General features: G+C 41.8%; 1 protein-coding gene across 1 annotated transcript; it reads left to right on the top strand.

The window, feature by feature from the left end:
- The first annotated feature begins 4,741 nt into the window (after positions 1 to 4,741).
- On the top strand, positions 4,742 to 15,623 carry ptgfr (prostaglandin F receptor (FP)). Its single transcript, XM_088926531.1, has 3 exons — positions 4,742 to 4,946; positions 6,631 to 7,438; positions 13,708 to 15,623. Exons 2-3 carry the CDS (start codon positions 6,650 to 6,652, stop codon positions 14,032 to 14,034), a joined length of 1,116 nt encoding a protein of 371 aa, XP_088782657.1. The 5' UTR covers positions 4,742 to 4,946; positions 6,631 to 6,649; the 3' UTR covers positions 14,035 to 15,623.
- The last annotated feature ends 511 nt before the right edge of the window (positions 15,624 to 16,134 follow it).

The raw sequence follows: 16,134 nt of genomic DNA, 5'->3' as shown, positions 1-16,134 counted from the left end.
AAAAAATAGGTTTTGTTGGAGAGTTTTGCAGCAATGGGCATAAACCGAGCTGATGATGTAGACTTTCAGTGGGATTTTCTAAACATACTTCCTCATAAATGATTACTTTTTCAGTATATAGGCAGCAGACATTCAAGGCAGTGCTTGTACTTGGATTGGCAACTGGTGAATGGACAGAAAATAAAGAGTGCAGATGAGGAGTGAGTGCTCAAACAGGAGTAAAGTAATGAACGGAGTTCCACAGGGATCTGTATTAGGACCATTGCTGTTCTTGTTTAATATCAATGATCTCAATTCTCGTATGTTTGCTGATGATAGATTAGCAAACAGGTATAACAGCTGAAAATGAACTTGAAAAAGATTTAGATAAAATTCAAAGCAAACGTGAGTTAATATTTAATGTGCAGAGTGTTACTGTATGTGGAGGTAGCAAAAACCTAGACTATAAATTTAAAATGAGAAACACTATAGGTTACAAGAAGCAATTAACAAAAAAGGCTTAAATATGTCTACATCATTACCATGTAATCTAGAATGAAATAAAAGAATTGCAAAAATAAATGTTAGGAAATACTGTATATAAAAAAAACTACAACTTTCTAGTGTTGAACAGAGAAGACCATGAGACTGTGATTAAAGCATTCAAAATCCTCAAAGTTCGGGTTGTTGACATCTTCAACTGCTACAGATTCTTTTTTAGCAAAGAAATTCAATAGAAAAGCAGCATTTAAAGGTTTTTAATTTCAGTCTGCAGAAACGAGAGCAATTATTTTACAAAAGGTATAAGGTAATTATTTTAATTACAGTCTGAATCTGTAATGATTGTTGTTGCCAGTAAACAAATAAACAAATATAGCAGTCACTGCAGTCACTGTGCATTCATTTAATTTTCTCTCACTTCACATGTTTTCTCTGTTCCCTCATTTATTGCTTCAAGAAAACAAGCCGCTCACAGTACATCATGACCTCCTTTACAGACTGTCTCTGCGTTGTCCTGTGGGGAGAAAACCACAGCATATCCTCTCAAATAAAGACTAGGAACCATAGGACATGTTTCAGTATTTTGGCAGGACTTAGTGGGGTTTTTGAACTCTTTTCAGGATTCTCTGAACTTTGGGGGTATCCTGAAATAAAATTATTTAATTCCAGATTGTTTAGAGAGATAAATCTGCAGGGATAGTATTTTTCTGTAAATGAAATAGTTTCACATTGGGAGTCAGCGGCTTATTCAGCCCCCTGCAACCACCACAATTTACTAGCAGCACCACAGATGCACACCTGTGTGTTTTCTGAGATGAGACCAAAAGACATCTTTGAATTTCCCAGTAGTAATGTGATTTGTTTTCCTTAAATACATTTCATTGCCCATGCAGTGTTGACTGATATGAAGCAATAGATGAATCTTAAGTTATAGGATCCCATAGATGTATAATATTTATATGACAGACAAAAAGAGCAACTGAAGGCGACAGTCTGCAAAACCCCTTCGTGGTCCTAAATTAGCATTAAAGTGAGATAATTATAGTTCTGTCTAAATGTTTACTTGATTATTCATATGCTATTATTATTTTAAATATGTAAAAATGTATTACAAGTTTTTTATAATAAAGGTACTCTTTAAATTGCATTTGGAGTTAAACTGCTACTGAAGATTGACTCTTACAGCATATCTTATTCTGTTGTGAACAAAAGATCCAAAATGCAAAATTCGTGGTGAGCCAAGGCTATGTGTGTAAATGGTGTGCAATGTTTCCACAGTCTTTGAGCTTTGAGAGATCTGTATTCACAGCAAACATGAAGAGTGTTTTTTCAATTGACAGTGAGAAAGGCCCACAGTAGCCCTCTTCATCTACTAAAACTTATAATGAAAATGAAAAAATAAAACTACATTATCTTTTACATAGCAACAAAAGTTTATTTCAGGTTTCACATTTCTGTGTTCAGGAGAGCATCCTCTGCCGTTTCCTCTTCTTTTCCCACCCGGAAATGTTACTTCAGCCAAAACAAGACAGAATTTGAATAAACATTTTAACTCGTCCTTGACACATTCTAAAACTGTGAATTTCTAGTTACAACAGTATAAGAAAGGTGTTAAAGTCACTTTTGAAGATTACTCCACTAATTTAAATTGAAAATGTGGCACATTGTTAAATATTTACAAAGATGTAGACTCTAACAAAGTTTTGTTGGCATAGATGTATTTGTCTTGGAAGAAATAGTGATCTCAACTTTAAGTTGAACAATACATCCGCAAAGTATTCTAAATAAAGACATCCGTCCATCCATTTTCTAACTGCTTCTTCCAATTCAGGGTCGTGGAACCTATCCTGACAAGCTTTATAAAGCCATTGTAAATATATTCTTTAAAAATTGGTTTTAAATATATTCTTCAGAATGCAAAAAAACACTCCAACCCAGAGACAATTTCAAAACTGGGACAATACCATATCATGCCTCATCTGTTTTCGTGTGAATCCAGATTAGTTCCTTGTTTTAGGAGAAATTGCATTTGATTCTTATTTTATGCCCATTGTTATTTTAACACAGGTTGGTGGCAGGAGAAGCCGTGTTCCAGCTGTTTAATGGAAAGTATTTGATACTCAGCAATGATCAGATATGATCCCACACATCCTTCACCTGCTCAGATAGCACGGTATTAAATGATGTATTCATAAAAGAAATTTGTGTTCTTGAGGAGAAAATCTGTGACCCTAGAGTACTTCATTACACAAATGTCACTAGAATCAGGTGTTCAGTTAACCTGTTTACTTGAGAGCGAAACTGTTTTGGAGTGTAGTCTGCATGGACAGAAAATCCCCACATGTCGGACATATTTAGTGGGAAACAAAACAGCCCATTTGAAATGTCTGCACTCCCAGCAAACAACAGTAATTGAATTAGAACTGAAGTCTGACTTCATTCAAAAGGAGAAATTTCACCGGGGCAGGAAATTTAGAATTCAAAAGAAGTCAACAGGTTCTGAGCAGCTGTTTGTTATTCAAGATGAGGCAGGTTTCATGAGATATTTTCAGAAGAGGAACAGGGGGCAAATTTTTAAAAGGAAAGAAACAAATCTCAAATCTATTCTATGATTCTTTGACAGCAAAACATCATGTGCTTTGTTGAACAGAAGAGGTTTTTGTACTTCTTTGCTGACATGTTGTCTCAGTCCCACTGCACTGCTCAGCCTCTGCTTTTGTACAGGTTGTTTATACAGAGATGAAAGCTTCCTCTTAACTAAAAAACTGGCACTGGCTCGGTGAGGCTGAGGACGGGAGGTAACTCAGATGTAGATAATTTGGGAAATGGGCCTCTTTGTACAGTAACAGACGAGGAGGAACATTACAGATCATCACACATGCTCAGGTGCCACTGCACGAATAATGACAGAACATTAGCCCAGATAAGGCCATGCAGGAAAAAAGGCTACTGTATACACACCCCTCAGAAAAGCGCCAAGCAGGCGACATTGGAGAAATAATCGATTTTCTGTAGGAAAAAACAGCTGATTTAAATTGTTTGGACAAAGCATTTACAGTCCTAAAGATTTACCGTGGTATACTATGGCAAACGCCGTGAGGAAAGATAGCAAATTCGTGGTAAAATGTGAAGTTTTTCACTGGCTTGCAAGACGGGCACCGGCTAACGCTTGCACAGCAAATTCAAGACAGCGCATAAACCCGACTGCGAGGAAGCAGTCAAACACGGTATAGTGACGAAGGTGACATTTAATTTGCGCACAATTCTGAAAGGAGCGAGGTTGGAGAATTCAGAGTTAGCGTGAGCCCCAGCAATGAGTGAGATGTGTCCCCTGTGTCTGTCACAGGTTCCCGGGACTACTAACAGCCTGGATGGCACAATATCATTTCCGTGGTCCAAAATCACTGATGCATTCTTAACCCTTATGTCCTTATTCACAAAAGCAGCAGAGCTAGGCGAACTAGAATTTTAATCACACCATACACGGGGAGATTGAGACGTTAATGATTAAATTAAAAAGAAATACTGCGTTTATCAACACAACTCTACCAGCCTGTCGTGACGACGCGGCTGTAGAGTTCCCTGCTATAGATGTCTGTTGAACTATATACAGTATGTCTGGGTAATGCGATACTTTCAGCTCTCATTCGGATATTAAACAGCAAGATCCGCTCTCTCTGTCCATCTGCCTCATAGAGAGTTAAGTCCTACAGGAAGGGAATCGAGCTCTGTGCATCTCTCCGAGTTGGGGGTACAGCCCTCGCTGGAGCACGCTGCCCTCTCCTAACGCACGACTCCGGCTGCCTGTTGTCATTCTGTTGCAGTGATAGTGTTAAGTGCTCTCCCTCTCAGCTCCGCAAACACTGTACTGGACAGAACACTATCAGCCCCAAACTGCCTACAGGCAGTACCCGGTGGTCCATAACAGTCCTAGAATGAAACCAACAAGGTGTACAGATCAACGAGGCTTTTGCGAGACCGCTTTCGTCGGAAGGAGTATACCCTATCTGGGTATACATCACACCACGAAAGCGTCATGGAAGTCAATATGAGTCAACATGTAGTTCTTTCCGAACTGAGCAGTGTCACTGCGGAGGGCAAGTCAGGTCCATGCACGGCACCAAGGAGACTTAAATGCAAATGCAGCAGTCGTGCCTTTTTTTTGGTGGGGGGGTCGTCTCCGCGCTCTAAAGGTGCGATGATTGCAGGAGAGCGCTGTTGAAAAAAAAAAGCGCATATTCCCCACCGCGCCGCCCGCTCAGCAGTCTGCTATAAGGAGCCTGGGCTCAAGTTTGCGCTGACGTCTCTTTCTCATCGGGTACTTTTTATAAAGCCGCCGCGTCCCGCAGACTCGCCACTTGGGCAGCAGCCGAGCACACGGCGAGCGGCGCTCGGAGGCGAACCCGCACGCAGGCTGCCCGCAGCACAGCTCTCGCACAGGAGCGCGGCGATCGCCCTAGTACAAGGTATTTTTTTTTTAATTTATTATGATTATTATTTTTTTTTATTTCTGGCTTGTCGATGGCTGCGGTGAAAAGTTGAACACGCTCCGATGAGTGTGTTTCATCTTGTTGACTCCTATGGTTACAAACTGGGTTATTTGTTTTAAAAAAAAGTTTAAAAAAAACAAAGATCGCGCAGTTGCGTTAAAAGCATTCTATTCGATCGTGCAGGATGTGAAGTTTCCCCTTGATTAAATTTTTTTTTTCCCCATTTATAAATAATGGCTTAAGGTTTGATAAACAGAAAACACTGTTATAGTAAACTATACTTGAGCTTCTGTGATGTTTGTAGTGTCGCTGTTAAAATGTTTAGCAAAAAAAAGGTGCGTTGAAGCAACCTACTACTACAAATATTAAACAGCTGAAAGTACACTGAGCTTTTGTGTACATCGGCCAGTGGTCAGTAATCGCTGAAGTGTGCGACTGCGACACTCCTGTAAATTGAAATATTCTTGGGTTTTTTTTTCCTGAAACAGAAATGAACTAGAAAAACAACAGCTTTTAATAAGAATGTTCGCATTTGGTTGGGAAAACCAAATCAAAATCAAATACACAACTACCGTGTGTAGCACGGACACGACTGTTCAAGAGATAAAGATTATACTGCACTATATCTTGATAGGTTCGTTTTCAGTGTTTTCCTAAAACTATGTTTATACTTCAATAACTTCACTTCTCCTATACCTTAAGAAAAATCTGACACAAATCCTTTGATAAAAATACATTTTTGAATAAACCCATTTGAAATCGGTGGAGAAGCTCAACGCCTATCAGGCTGCCCCGATAGAGAATTTATGAGTTACACTGTCAATTTTGAAATGTAAAAGAAGAAATCAAAATGTTTGAGAAAAAATAAGATCAATTGTAATTTTAAAGGCCTCTGTGGGCCGTTTTTCTAGGTCTTATTTTGTTTAGAACAAAGAAGTTAGCCGGTGAATAAGCTTTGAGCAATCCCTTCAAGATCCTATGCACCTTTAGTTAATTAAACTTTAATTTCTGACCCTTTTCTGTTTTGCAACAATTTAGCTATAACTGTGTTGTGACTCAGAGTGGAAAGTTTTGCCCAATATTGTCATAATGCCAGTGGTTTTCACTTATCTGCTTTCAAATGTCAAAAGGGCAAAATTCTAATTAGCAAGCCACACTCATGCTTCACATGGAGTTCCTGTTGTCCATGTCAACTTTTAAAATAATAATTTTAGAAGCCGTGTGCCTTGAAATGAGAACTAATGGAATCCCAGTGGTTTTAAAAGCCAAGTAAGAAATTGTCTGGAGAGCACTGCTTTGCAAGATTTGTTACAGAAACCCTGGAAATGGATGATTTGGTTTGTTGAATGCTTAGTTTGTGGAGATTGAAGCCCCTCCAGGCTGTTGCCACCCCCAGTTCAGTGCAGGGGAGTGAGCCTCGGCTTTGTCGTGTTCGGCTCACAAAGTGTCGGTGCCGGCAAGCAGGCTTGCTCGGGAGACGGTTTCGAAGGGGAAGCTCTCACAAGTGCTTGTACAGTACTTTGTGATTCAAGCGCGTGAAATCTGAAGGCGCTCTCTCTCCCTGGAAGATGAAAGGATCGTTGTGATATTCCGATCAGGAGGCCATCCCGCAGACTTACCTGAAACAATTCCGTCTGTTTGTTTGTTTCTATAATTCCAGGCTTCCCCGTGAGACAGCCATGTCTGGCAACATTACGGTCACGCTGGGACTCAGCGCGGTCAATTCCTCGAACACCACCCGCACCAGGGTGGAGCTGTCGGTCATCGTGTCCATCATCTCCATGACGGTGGGAATCCTGTCCAACAGCCTGGCGCTCTTCATCCTGGTGAAAGCCTACCGGCGCTTCAAGCTCAAGTCCAAGGCGTCCTTCCTGCTCTTCGCGACCGGCTTGGTTGTCACTGACTTTTTGGGGCACCTCATCAACGGTTCCATTGTGCTGCACGTGTACTGCCTGCACAAAGAGTGGGAGAGGTTCGACCCCCAGAAGGTCCTGTGCGGCTTCTTCGGGGCCTCCATGGTGTTCTTCGGGCTGTGCCCCCTGCTCCTGGGCAGCGTGATGGCGGTGGAGCGCTGCGTGGGCGTCACCATGCCCATCTTCCACTCCACCAAGGTCACGTCCAGGCACATGAAGAAGCTGCTGGCGGTGATCTGGCTGTCCGCCGTGCTGGTCGCCCTGCTGCCCATCCTGGCGGGAAAGCCCTACGAGGTGCAGAAGTCCGGGAGCTGGTGCTTCTTCAAGATGGGCAAGAGCGACTGGCTGGACGTCTTCTTCCCCATGCTCTTCTCCGTCCTGGGCCTGCTGTCCCTTGCCATCTCCATCCTGTGCAACACGGTCACCGGGGTCACCCTCATCCGCTCCAAGATGAAGAACCAGGGGCACAGGAAAGGGACGTCCCACCACTTCGAGATGATCTGCCAGCTGCTGGCCATCATGCTGGTGTCCTGCATCTGCTGGGGCCCTTTCCTGGTAAGAGCCTGTAGATCATCTCTGGTATGTGCTGCACCGGACATAAATCAGCGTGCCGTGGTGCTCTAGAGAGCAGTTTTGCTGTTTCCTGGCAAGCTTTTATTCCTCTTGCACTGGCAGGGTCCGCCGAATAAGCACACTCTCCCGAAATGAGCAATACCCGTTCTTACTGGACACCCCCATGTGCAGTAGAAAGTCAGACTGACGGATTTTTTTAAACTCACAAAGCAAGAGTGTGGTTCATTGAAAACAGCGCAGTTGTACTTAAACCCCCCTTTGTGTTTTTCAGCACAGAATGAAATGTGGTTCTGATAAACAGATTCCACCCGACGATATCGACTGAAACATGATAGAATATCCAGCTCAAATCTGCTGTGGATGTGAAATATTTCACCTGAATAGAAAGTAAATTTGCTGGAGGACAAAAGGGATTTAAAGTAAATATTAATATATTGTTATTTTGAATTTTTCTATTACAAACGGTACTAAGCGTACATTTTGTCCCAGGATAAAGAAGTAGCACGCCTGTGAATAAATATTAAATATTGCAGGCGTGTCTTGTACAAATTTTCACAGGCACTGAGGGAAAAAAACAAATATAGCAGTCTATTTCTCGTGCTTAGCCAGCCATCTCACATTTTATTCCTCTTGTATAGTGCATTCAGTCCACTCACAGTAGCTGCTTTAGTAGATGTAAATGGTGCACTTCAAATGGCTGGGTCTCTGCCACCTAATAGAGACACATTTGGAAAATGACAAGAAAGAACATTTTCCACACATGTAGCAATATTGTAGCACAGAGGAGAATCAGACAAATGTTGAAATACATTTGAAAAATGCAAGTAAGTGCATTAATGTATGCTGTATATATATATACTATCTTGTACTTGAAATCCTTTCAGACACATTTTGGTATGCAAATATACATTTGAAATATATGTCAGTATGTGCTGAAAATATATTAAAATGTAAATGAGGGGGACCATGGGGTTAAAATATATTTTATTTATTTTTCCAAATGTTTCTTTGATTTTAAATTCTCCAGTGTGCATCTAAAATGAGTGTTTTGGAGAAGATCATTTTTATTTCCTTTCAGTCTGGTTGCAGCTTTTAAAAAACACCTTAAAAAAAAGAGTATTCACCAGCGTCGTTGTGGAACAACAATGACATTTATTCTTTGTGTTACACCATCGTGCATATGTTTTATTAAAAAAGAGCAGAGACCACAGTCTCATTTTCATCCCTGCCCTCTTGACACAAAACAAATATACGGTTGGAGAGGAAGCTAGGAGAAAGCAGGGGAATTGGAGTTTCAAAACCAGACTGAAATTGCGAGAAAAAAAATTCCAATTTTCAATTGCCTGTTTGGAAGGGAGGATTCATGTTAACTGTAAAATCCCATGTTTCTCACCATCCATGACTTTTAAACAATACGCACGTGCACATTGACGTCCTTCTGGTCACCGAAAGACTAAAATCTTAATAGTAGGTGCAATGTGGGAGACTCTGGACACATGCACACCCCTTACACAATACTTCCACACGTCAGAGCGAGTGAGGGTGGGGGGTTTTACATTTAGGGACTGGTAAGTGATGGAAGATTGCAGGACAGGATTAGGAGAGTTATTTTACATTCGATTTGAGATTTAACCTGGAGTTTAAATGCGTCAGACATAGGCTGAGAAGGAAATACTTTTCCACTCCCGGGCAACAGCAAGTCGTCTGTAAAGAGTCAACTGGTTTGCAGTTTCTCATTTCTTTGGATTAAGTGTAATTACAAGCCAGCCTCTGGCTCTATTTATTTTCCATTAGTTTCCATTCCTCACTTGAATTAATTCTACTTTTGCTTTGAAGTTAGAGCATGTTTTTTTCCCCGTTCTCAAATATATACAAATGTGAAACATTAAGGTTATTGGTGCAGGGTGGTGTAAAAGGGTCATGCAAGAGTTTACAGAAAAAAAACAGAGGCAATTTCTTAATGCGGAGTAGCGTTGTTAGGAACAGAGGTGTGTGTTTTCTGCAGGTGCGCAAGGACATGGATTGGGGGAACTAAAGTATTTTTTTTTCAATTGTTTAATGCATTTATAAAATATAGTATTCTCCTCTAGAGCCTAGAGTTAATCATTAGGACAGTGTATAAGTTAAAATGTGGTTCAGTGCTGACGGCTCATGACAGCAGGTGCTTGTTAAGCCTTGTGCTGTCAGAATGACCTCATTGGCCGTTGGCCTGACTCTTTATTGTGTCCCTGTGCTTCAAGCTCGGCCTGCCTGACCAGCGCAGCCCTGGGCAGGGATGTTGTTTGCTGCCACTCCCCCCAGGAAGCAGGTGAAGACAGGGAAGGAGGTCAATGCAAGTGAACACACCACTGCTCACTAGAGATGGCTTTAAAAATCCCAAGGAAGATGAGGAAGGTTAAGAACGAGACAAGACACAGCATCTCTTTGGCCCCTCTAGGTCTTTTGGGTGTCAGTAGCTAAGTGATCCCTGGCTCTCATCCAGATGTTTTTTAAGACAAACCAGGGAATCAGCTTCAACAACATGGCTGGATAGCTTGTTCCAGATTCCCACAACCCTTTGTGTCAAAAATGCTTCAAGTTCCCAGTTCTAAACCCACTTCCTTCAGTTTCTCCCTTCGCCTCTGGCTCAAGTTTCACAGCCGTTTCTTATGCCAGTACTTCAGGGACATTCGAATCAGGTTTCCTTGTTGTCTTCTCTGTTCAAGGCTCAAAAATTCAGTTGTTTTAGCCTGTAAGTGTGGGACATTCCTTTGAGCTACGAAATTCATCTGGTCAGTCTTACCTGTACTTGCAGTAATGTTTTTTTTTGTAAAACATTGACCAAAATCATAAAAAATATTCTACATGACGTCTCACTAGTGCAATGTTTATTTTTCTGCATTATAACCAAGATTAAATTGTGCATTTTAAACATGATAATTTTTAAGTCTAAGCTGTTTTAATTTCATTGAGTTTTTTATGCATTGTCAAATGAGATTACGTCTGTCCTCCAGTGGAGATATGACGTGTGTGTGAGGTGAAGTGGTATATATTTTGTTTTTCTGTACTGTACGCCACAGGAGAAAGCAAGGAGGGCACGGTATCTAAATGTCCTGTCTTGTTTCCTGGTGTTGAAGGCATCAGACAAGATTATCTGTTATCAAGGCAGAAAGGTTTGATGCATTCTCTGGCACTAAAGATGTGTTTTTGTATTTATACCCCTAAAAATCCTAGCCTTGAATTGATTTACCATAGTCTTTGTTACTGCGAGATTCTGCGTTTTTTTTTAATGAATTCAAAATAGCATGTTCCTAATTGTTTATAGCCTCATTTTTTTCCTATATAGTGAAGGAAGTGCTGTGATAATTACTTAAGTATTGATTCTCCATCTTTATTTTTCAAATTAAAAGTGGTTTTTATTAGGTTATTATACACAACACATCTCCCCTCCCCGTCTTACAACTACAGACTGAAATATGACTGTGATTGCAGGATAAACCTTTTTTGAAACTGGAGAACTTGCGTCTTTTTGCTGTAGCATAATTGATTTGCCTTTACTATAAGAATGTCAACAAACGTGTTCCTCCTGATTTAAACTAATGTAACGCTTTCCATCCCCCCCCCCCCTCCTTGATGAAATATTGATTATTTCAAATTCCCAAACGTCTAGTGTGCACATTACTTATTTTAAAACAAAATTAGCGGAATGGTGAATAATAAGTTACAATTTGGAGTTGTAATGCTCTATGATAGGTCTATACCTTATAAAATCCCCAGTTTATCTTTGCTTTACAAATCTTAATGGATGTATAATAACCAATTCTACAGCTGATCAATAGGTCTGACATTCAGGAAACAATCAATACCTTTGACTCTGACAGTCAGTCTTGATATATTATTCATTTCATGCTTCACCGCCCATAATGAAAACTGAAACTGATAGCCTGAGGAAGTGACCTTATACCTTAAATACCTCACTTCTACTGGGTGGGCGTATGAGCTCTAATTCAGGGGTGTCCAGTCCTGTTTCTGGAGGTCCGGTGGGTCTGTGGGTTTTCATTCCAGCTTAGCTCATAAGGAGTTACACCACCTGGTTCCTGGCTCAGCCGGACCTGCTTGGACAGCTCCTTCCAGCTTTTCAGGTGCTGCTGATTCAAAGAGACTTGGAAAACCCGGTGAGGCTGGGGCCATCCGGGACCAGGACCGGACAGCCCTGTTCTTATTGAAGCCATTCAGCCTGAAGAGCAGGGCAAAACCTGACCCGTGGCCTGACCAGCCTACTCCATTGCTGTACTTCTAAACAACCAACACCGTAACCACTAACTACATCCTGATAGATAGCAAATAGCTAAATAAGGAGCTAGACAGTACAAAATCCAGCTGTGGAATGGATTGCACTGGCCAGATGCTCAGTAGCCCCAGTACGGTGGTCGAACACAGCTATTTAAATATTTTTGTATTCTGTTGACGTAATTAAAAAATAAATCCGGGGTTCACTTTATTAATTGCTCCGGTGTGCTGCTATCGAGCTGTTTCTACACATCTGTCTCATTCTGCTCACAGTGACGGGGGGATTTGAAAGTGATGCAGGCGTCAGTCCAACCTACGTTCCACCCCTCTGGCTCGAGACAAAGTAGCTTCAAGACCCACAGGCCTTCCTAGGCAACTTCAAACGAGCTCCTGCAAGTGGCAGCGGTTCTGTTTGGATCAGTAAAGCGGAAAATGATTCCACCTTCTCTGTGTCTAGAGTTCCGAAGGGCAGCAAGATTTCGAACATATTGTTTTTAACAGGGGAAAGACATTAACTTTGATTGCGTTTGACGTTGTTGGTGTTCTCTTTAAACGTGCTTCAGCTACCAAGCACAGGTCTTGTATCCAGAGCACAGATATGATATTGTGGCTTAATGGCAGACAAATTGCTAGAAGTGACCTTCCAAAGGCTGCAGTAGGGGTCTTTTTGAAAGCAGCTTATTTCTTTTTCCCTGTAGATAGAATTGGTTTCCTGTTCTGAGCTGCCAAGAATCATCCCGCCCATTTAGTTTAATGGTCCCGCTTGATTACTTATTCATTAAAATTTGTGTTAAGTAATGTTTTTCATTAGAGCTTTATGTCTGCGATCTGTCAGTCGCAGACCTGTTAGCATTGGTACTGACACAAATGATAGTTGGGGTGATTAAAACAGATGTTAATTGGAATATAATTTACAACGGCATCCATCCGTCCAGGATGAGAAAGCTGCTTATTCCTGATGTGGGTTGTGGCGACCCGGAGCCTGTCCCACAAGTTTAGGGCGCAAGGCCAGGTGGGACACCCTGGGTGGGACTCTGGGTGGGTCTGTCGCAGGGATACACACAACTGAGATGCACCACTTAGCCTACACAGCATGTCTTTGGGAGGTGAGAGGAAACCCAGAGGAGACATGGGAGACCAGGCAAACTCCAAATAGATAATCATGTTAAATCATGTTTCACTTTTTTGAAGAAAGATCTATGGGCTGTGTTATTGATATGATGACAATACAGTGCTGTCCTACACCGGAACACCTTTTGTTTCCTTACTCGCCTGCTGACCCTGGAAATTCAGTTTTTCACTTCCTGTCTGTTGTCAAACAGCTATTTGCATCTCTGTAAAACACTCACCAGCCATGCTCCAGCTTAACTTCACTCCGGAGCTTAGAAATCACACTCCAGGGGGAGCTGAATATTCAGAGCTGGACCTCTTTTGTTTTCTTTCCTGACGGAGAATGTGAAACATAAGCCAAAGCGAAACCCACAAAGTTTATTTGACCGGTATTTCTACCCAGTGCAGCTTGAACTTGTACCCATTCATTCAGATGGGCACGTTACTGGAGCAATATGGGTAAGCTCAACGGTACAACAGCAGTGTTTCACCAGGGATCTCAACCCTAACCACCGCTTCCCTCTAGCCTGGACTGTACACTATAGCATGTATTCCAAGGGAGAAAAGTAAGCACCTCTTTTTATTCATGGTCTGCAAACTGATAAGTTGTGACCATTTGTTTTCTCACAAAAGAGGGCCAGACAGTTTTGGCTATGAAGCTCTTAAATTTGGCTGTAAGTCAGAGATCTGTGGTTCTGAGTCATGGAGTTGTAACGTAATAAATCTGAGATCCTTTCTGACACTTGACTGGTCCAAACCAGCAGCTGTGGTGATTCACACTGTACTGACTGTACTGTGGGTCAAATCCAGAGCCACATTATACATCGTCACCAATGCTTTTTTTGTGTGTTCTTTTGTTGTTGCTCGTGCAGGTCAATGTTATAATAGGGAGCACTCAAACCCAGGATGACCGCAGCTATGAAAGGATGCTCCTTGCTGTCCGAATGGCGACCTGGAACCAAATTCTGGACCCCTGGGTTTACATCCTGCTCAGGAAGGCAGTGCTGAAGAAGCTCTTTCTGATAACCAAGGAGTGCTGTGGCCACAAGGTCATCTCCATTTACAAGTGGAACTGCAGCTCCATCAAAGGCTCCATGAAGGGCAGCTCCATCAGCAGCAGGCCAGATTTCAGCGTGAGCAGCTCGGTGCGGAAGAGCACCCCGAACACGGTGACTCACTGCTCCGCGCCCTGTACTTGATCCGCAACGTACTTGGCGCGCAACATGAGGACCCAGCTGTGCTGAACGTGAGCTGGTGGAGGCTAGCCGCGATGAAAGAGGAACGCGTCCTTAAAACAGGGAAGAACGCTGGACGTAAAGCAGGCCACCAGCCGGCATTTCGGCAGACTGCGATTTTGTTGGTGTTACTTCGATGCATCACTGTCATCAGTCATGTACTGTACTTTGAGTGCTTGCCTTTGGAAAAACCTCACTGCCGAGACACTAAAGAAAAAATGCAAACCATTTCAGCGCTTTGCAAACATCCTGTCAGTATGAAGGAGCCTGTTACAGTAATACGGTGGAACAAGAAGGATTTGGGATGGTGCTACATATTTTCACGTTTGTTCTGTAACCAGTGAATGTGGACCATAGCTTCAGCTAGTGCTGGTTTTGTGCTGTCGGGCTTCAAACTATGATTTAATATGTGGACTCAATTCTTTGTTCATCGACCTCTGCGAGTTGTTACAATGACTCCACCTGCCGAGCACTATATTCTGATTTACATAGTACAATTCCATATCCATGTACTATAGATACAAACCTACGCAGCAGAATTGTGGTTAAATGTTATATGTCACTGTGTGAGAATGCCTTTGTAAATGTGTTCATTTTTCATTTCCGGATTGTAACTAGATATGTGATGTTTAAATGTCATATTCCACGCTGAGAGGCACTGGAGGCGCAGCAGATGCTGCCAGTTCTAAGCTCATGCATAGCATCTTCAGTGCCTCAGTATATATCTTTGTGACCCCCAGCTCCCCAACTTGCCGGGACAGCTCTCTTGATCCGATGGCCCACACCCTGCGGTATGGATGCATAAGAGCTGGACATTTTTAAGTGTAGACGCACAGCTGGAGTGAATTCCATGCACAGGAGAGACACTAGTAAAAGTGCTTTGCGCACTGGGCGGGGTCTTAGAGAACCGACCTGAAAGACAGTCATTACTCTGAATCGGGTCGGTGTTTCACCGTCGGTTCTGAGGCAGTCCTCTGTGGTGACTCTGTCGGTGCCTTTGCGGATTCTGAATGCTTGGATCATGTCCCCTTGTAGTCTTTGTCTAGTCTTTGTTATTTGAGGTCCACCAGATGTCTGTACCTGCCAAACGCAGGAGAAACTTTTCCTTATTGTTGTAAAAATGTTTTTGGCTGCAACCTCTTGTGTTTGTGGGGCAGTTCGTAAAATGTCACATATGATTCACAGCTGTTGTCAACACAAGGGTGAGAAACATTCAGACTACGAACAAATGACTTATCAATGTTTAATTATATTAACTAAATTATTTAAACATTACCTCATTGCATTACCTATTTTAAAAAAAGACATCTTGAAACAAAGGTTGAGGAGGTTCCTGATTTTTTTAGCTCATCTTAAGAGTTTTAAGATTTTCAGTTATTTCTGTTCTCGAAGAACTTGTCTAACTTTTCTGCTTTTGTCAGGAGCGTACCAACTGAATGTATTTTCGAAAGGGGACATTCACACGGGCTGTATTGTCACCTGTCGTTGTGATGATTAATTTTTTTGAATGTATGGAATAATTCAAAGGAAATAATAAAGAAATGGTATCATCAGTCAAGTTTATGAAGGTTATAAATATATTACAATAATGCAGATAAATGTTTGTTTGTAATAGGAAATAAAAAGGTGCAATTATAATTTTCTCAAACAAATACAACTCCTATTCTCTAACTGTAAAGGCTACCTGTAGCTCTTACAGGCATCAGACGAGCCATATACTGTACATCACCTTCCAACACACATGAGCGGAACAGTACTGTATATTAACAGACCTAAAGTGATTTTTGTTATTTCTATAAGCATTTCTAAAGGGACTTTTCTGCAGTCCTTTTACTATTACTTATGACCAGTAGCCACAGACATATATAACAGAATTCAACTCTGACTGGTTTAGTTTTTAGCACATAACAGATGTGAAAATCTTGTCCAGCTGTCTTGAAATAAACCACAGTATTGGCTTCAGCAGCACGGCTGAATAGCTTGTACCAGACTCCTGCAATCCAGCGGTCTGCACCTATAGCACCCTGCACGAAGCAGGAAAACACCACACAAGGATGCCATTAT

Source organism: Atractosteus spatula, chromosome 11, assembly GCF_055471065.1.
Source record: "Atractosteus spatula isolate fAtrSpa1 chromosome 11, fAtrSpa1.hap1, whole genome shotgun sequence".
Classification (NCBI taxonomy): Eukaryota; Metazoa; Chordata; class Actinopteri; order Semionotiformes; family Lepisosteidae; genus Atractosteus; species Atractosteus spatula.
Note: the sequence above shows the minus strand (reverse complement) of the source record. Positions and strands in the feature narration are given on the sequence as shown.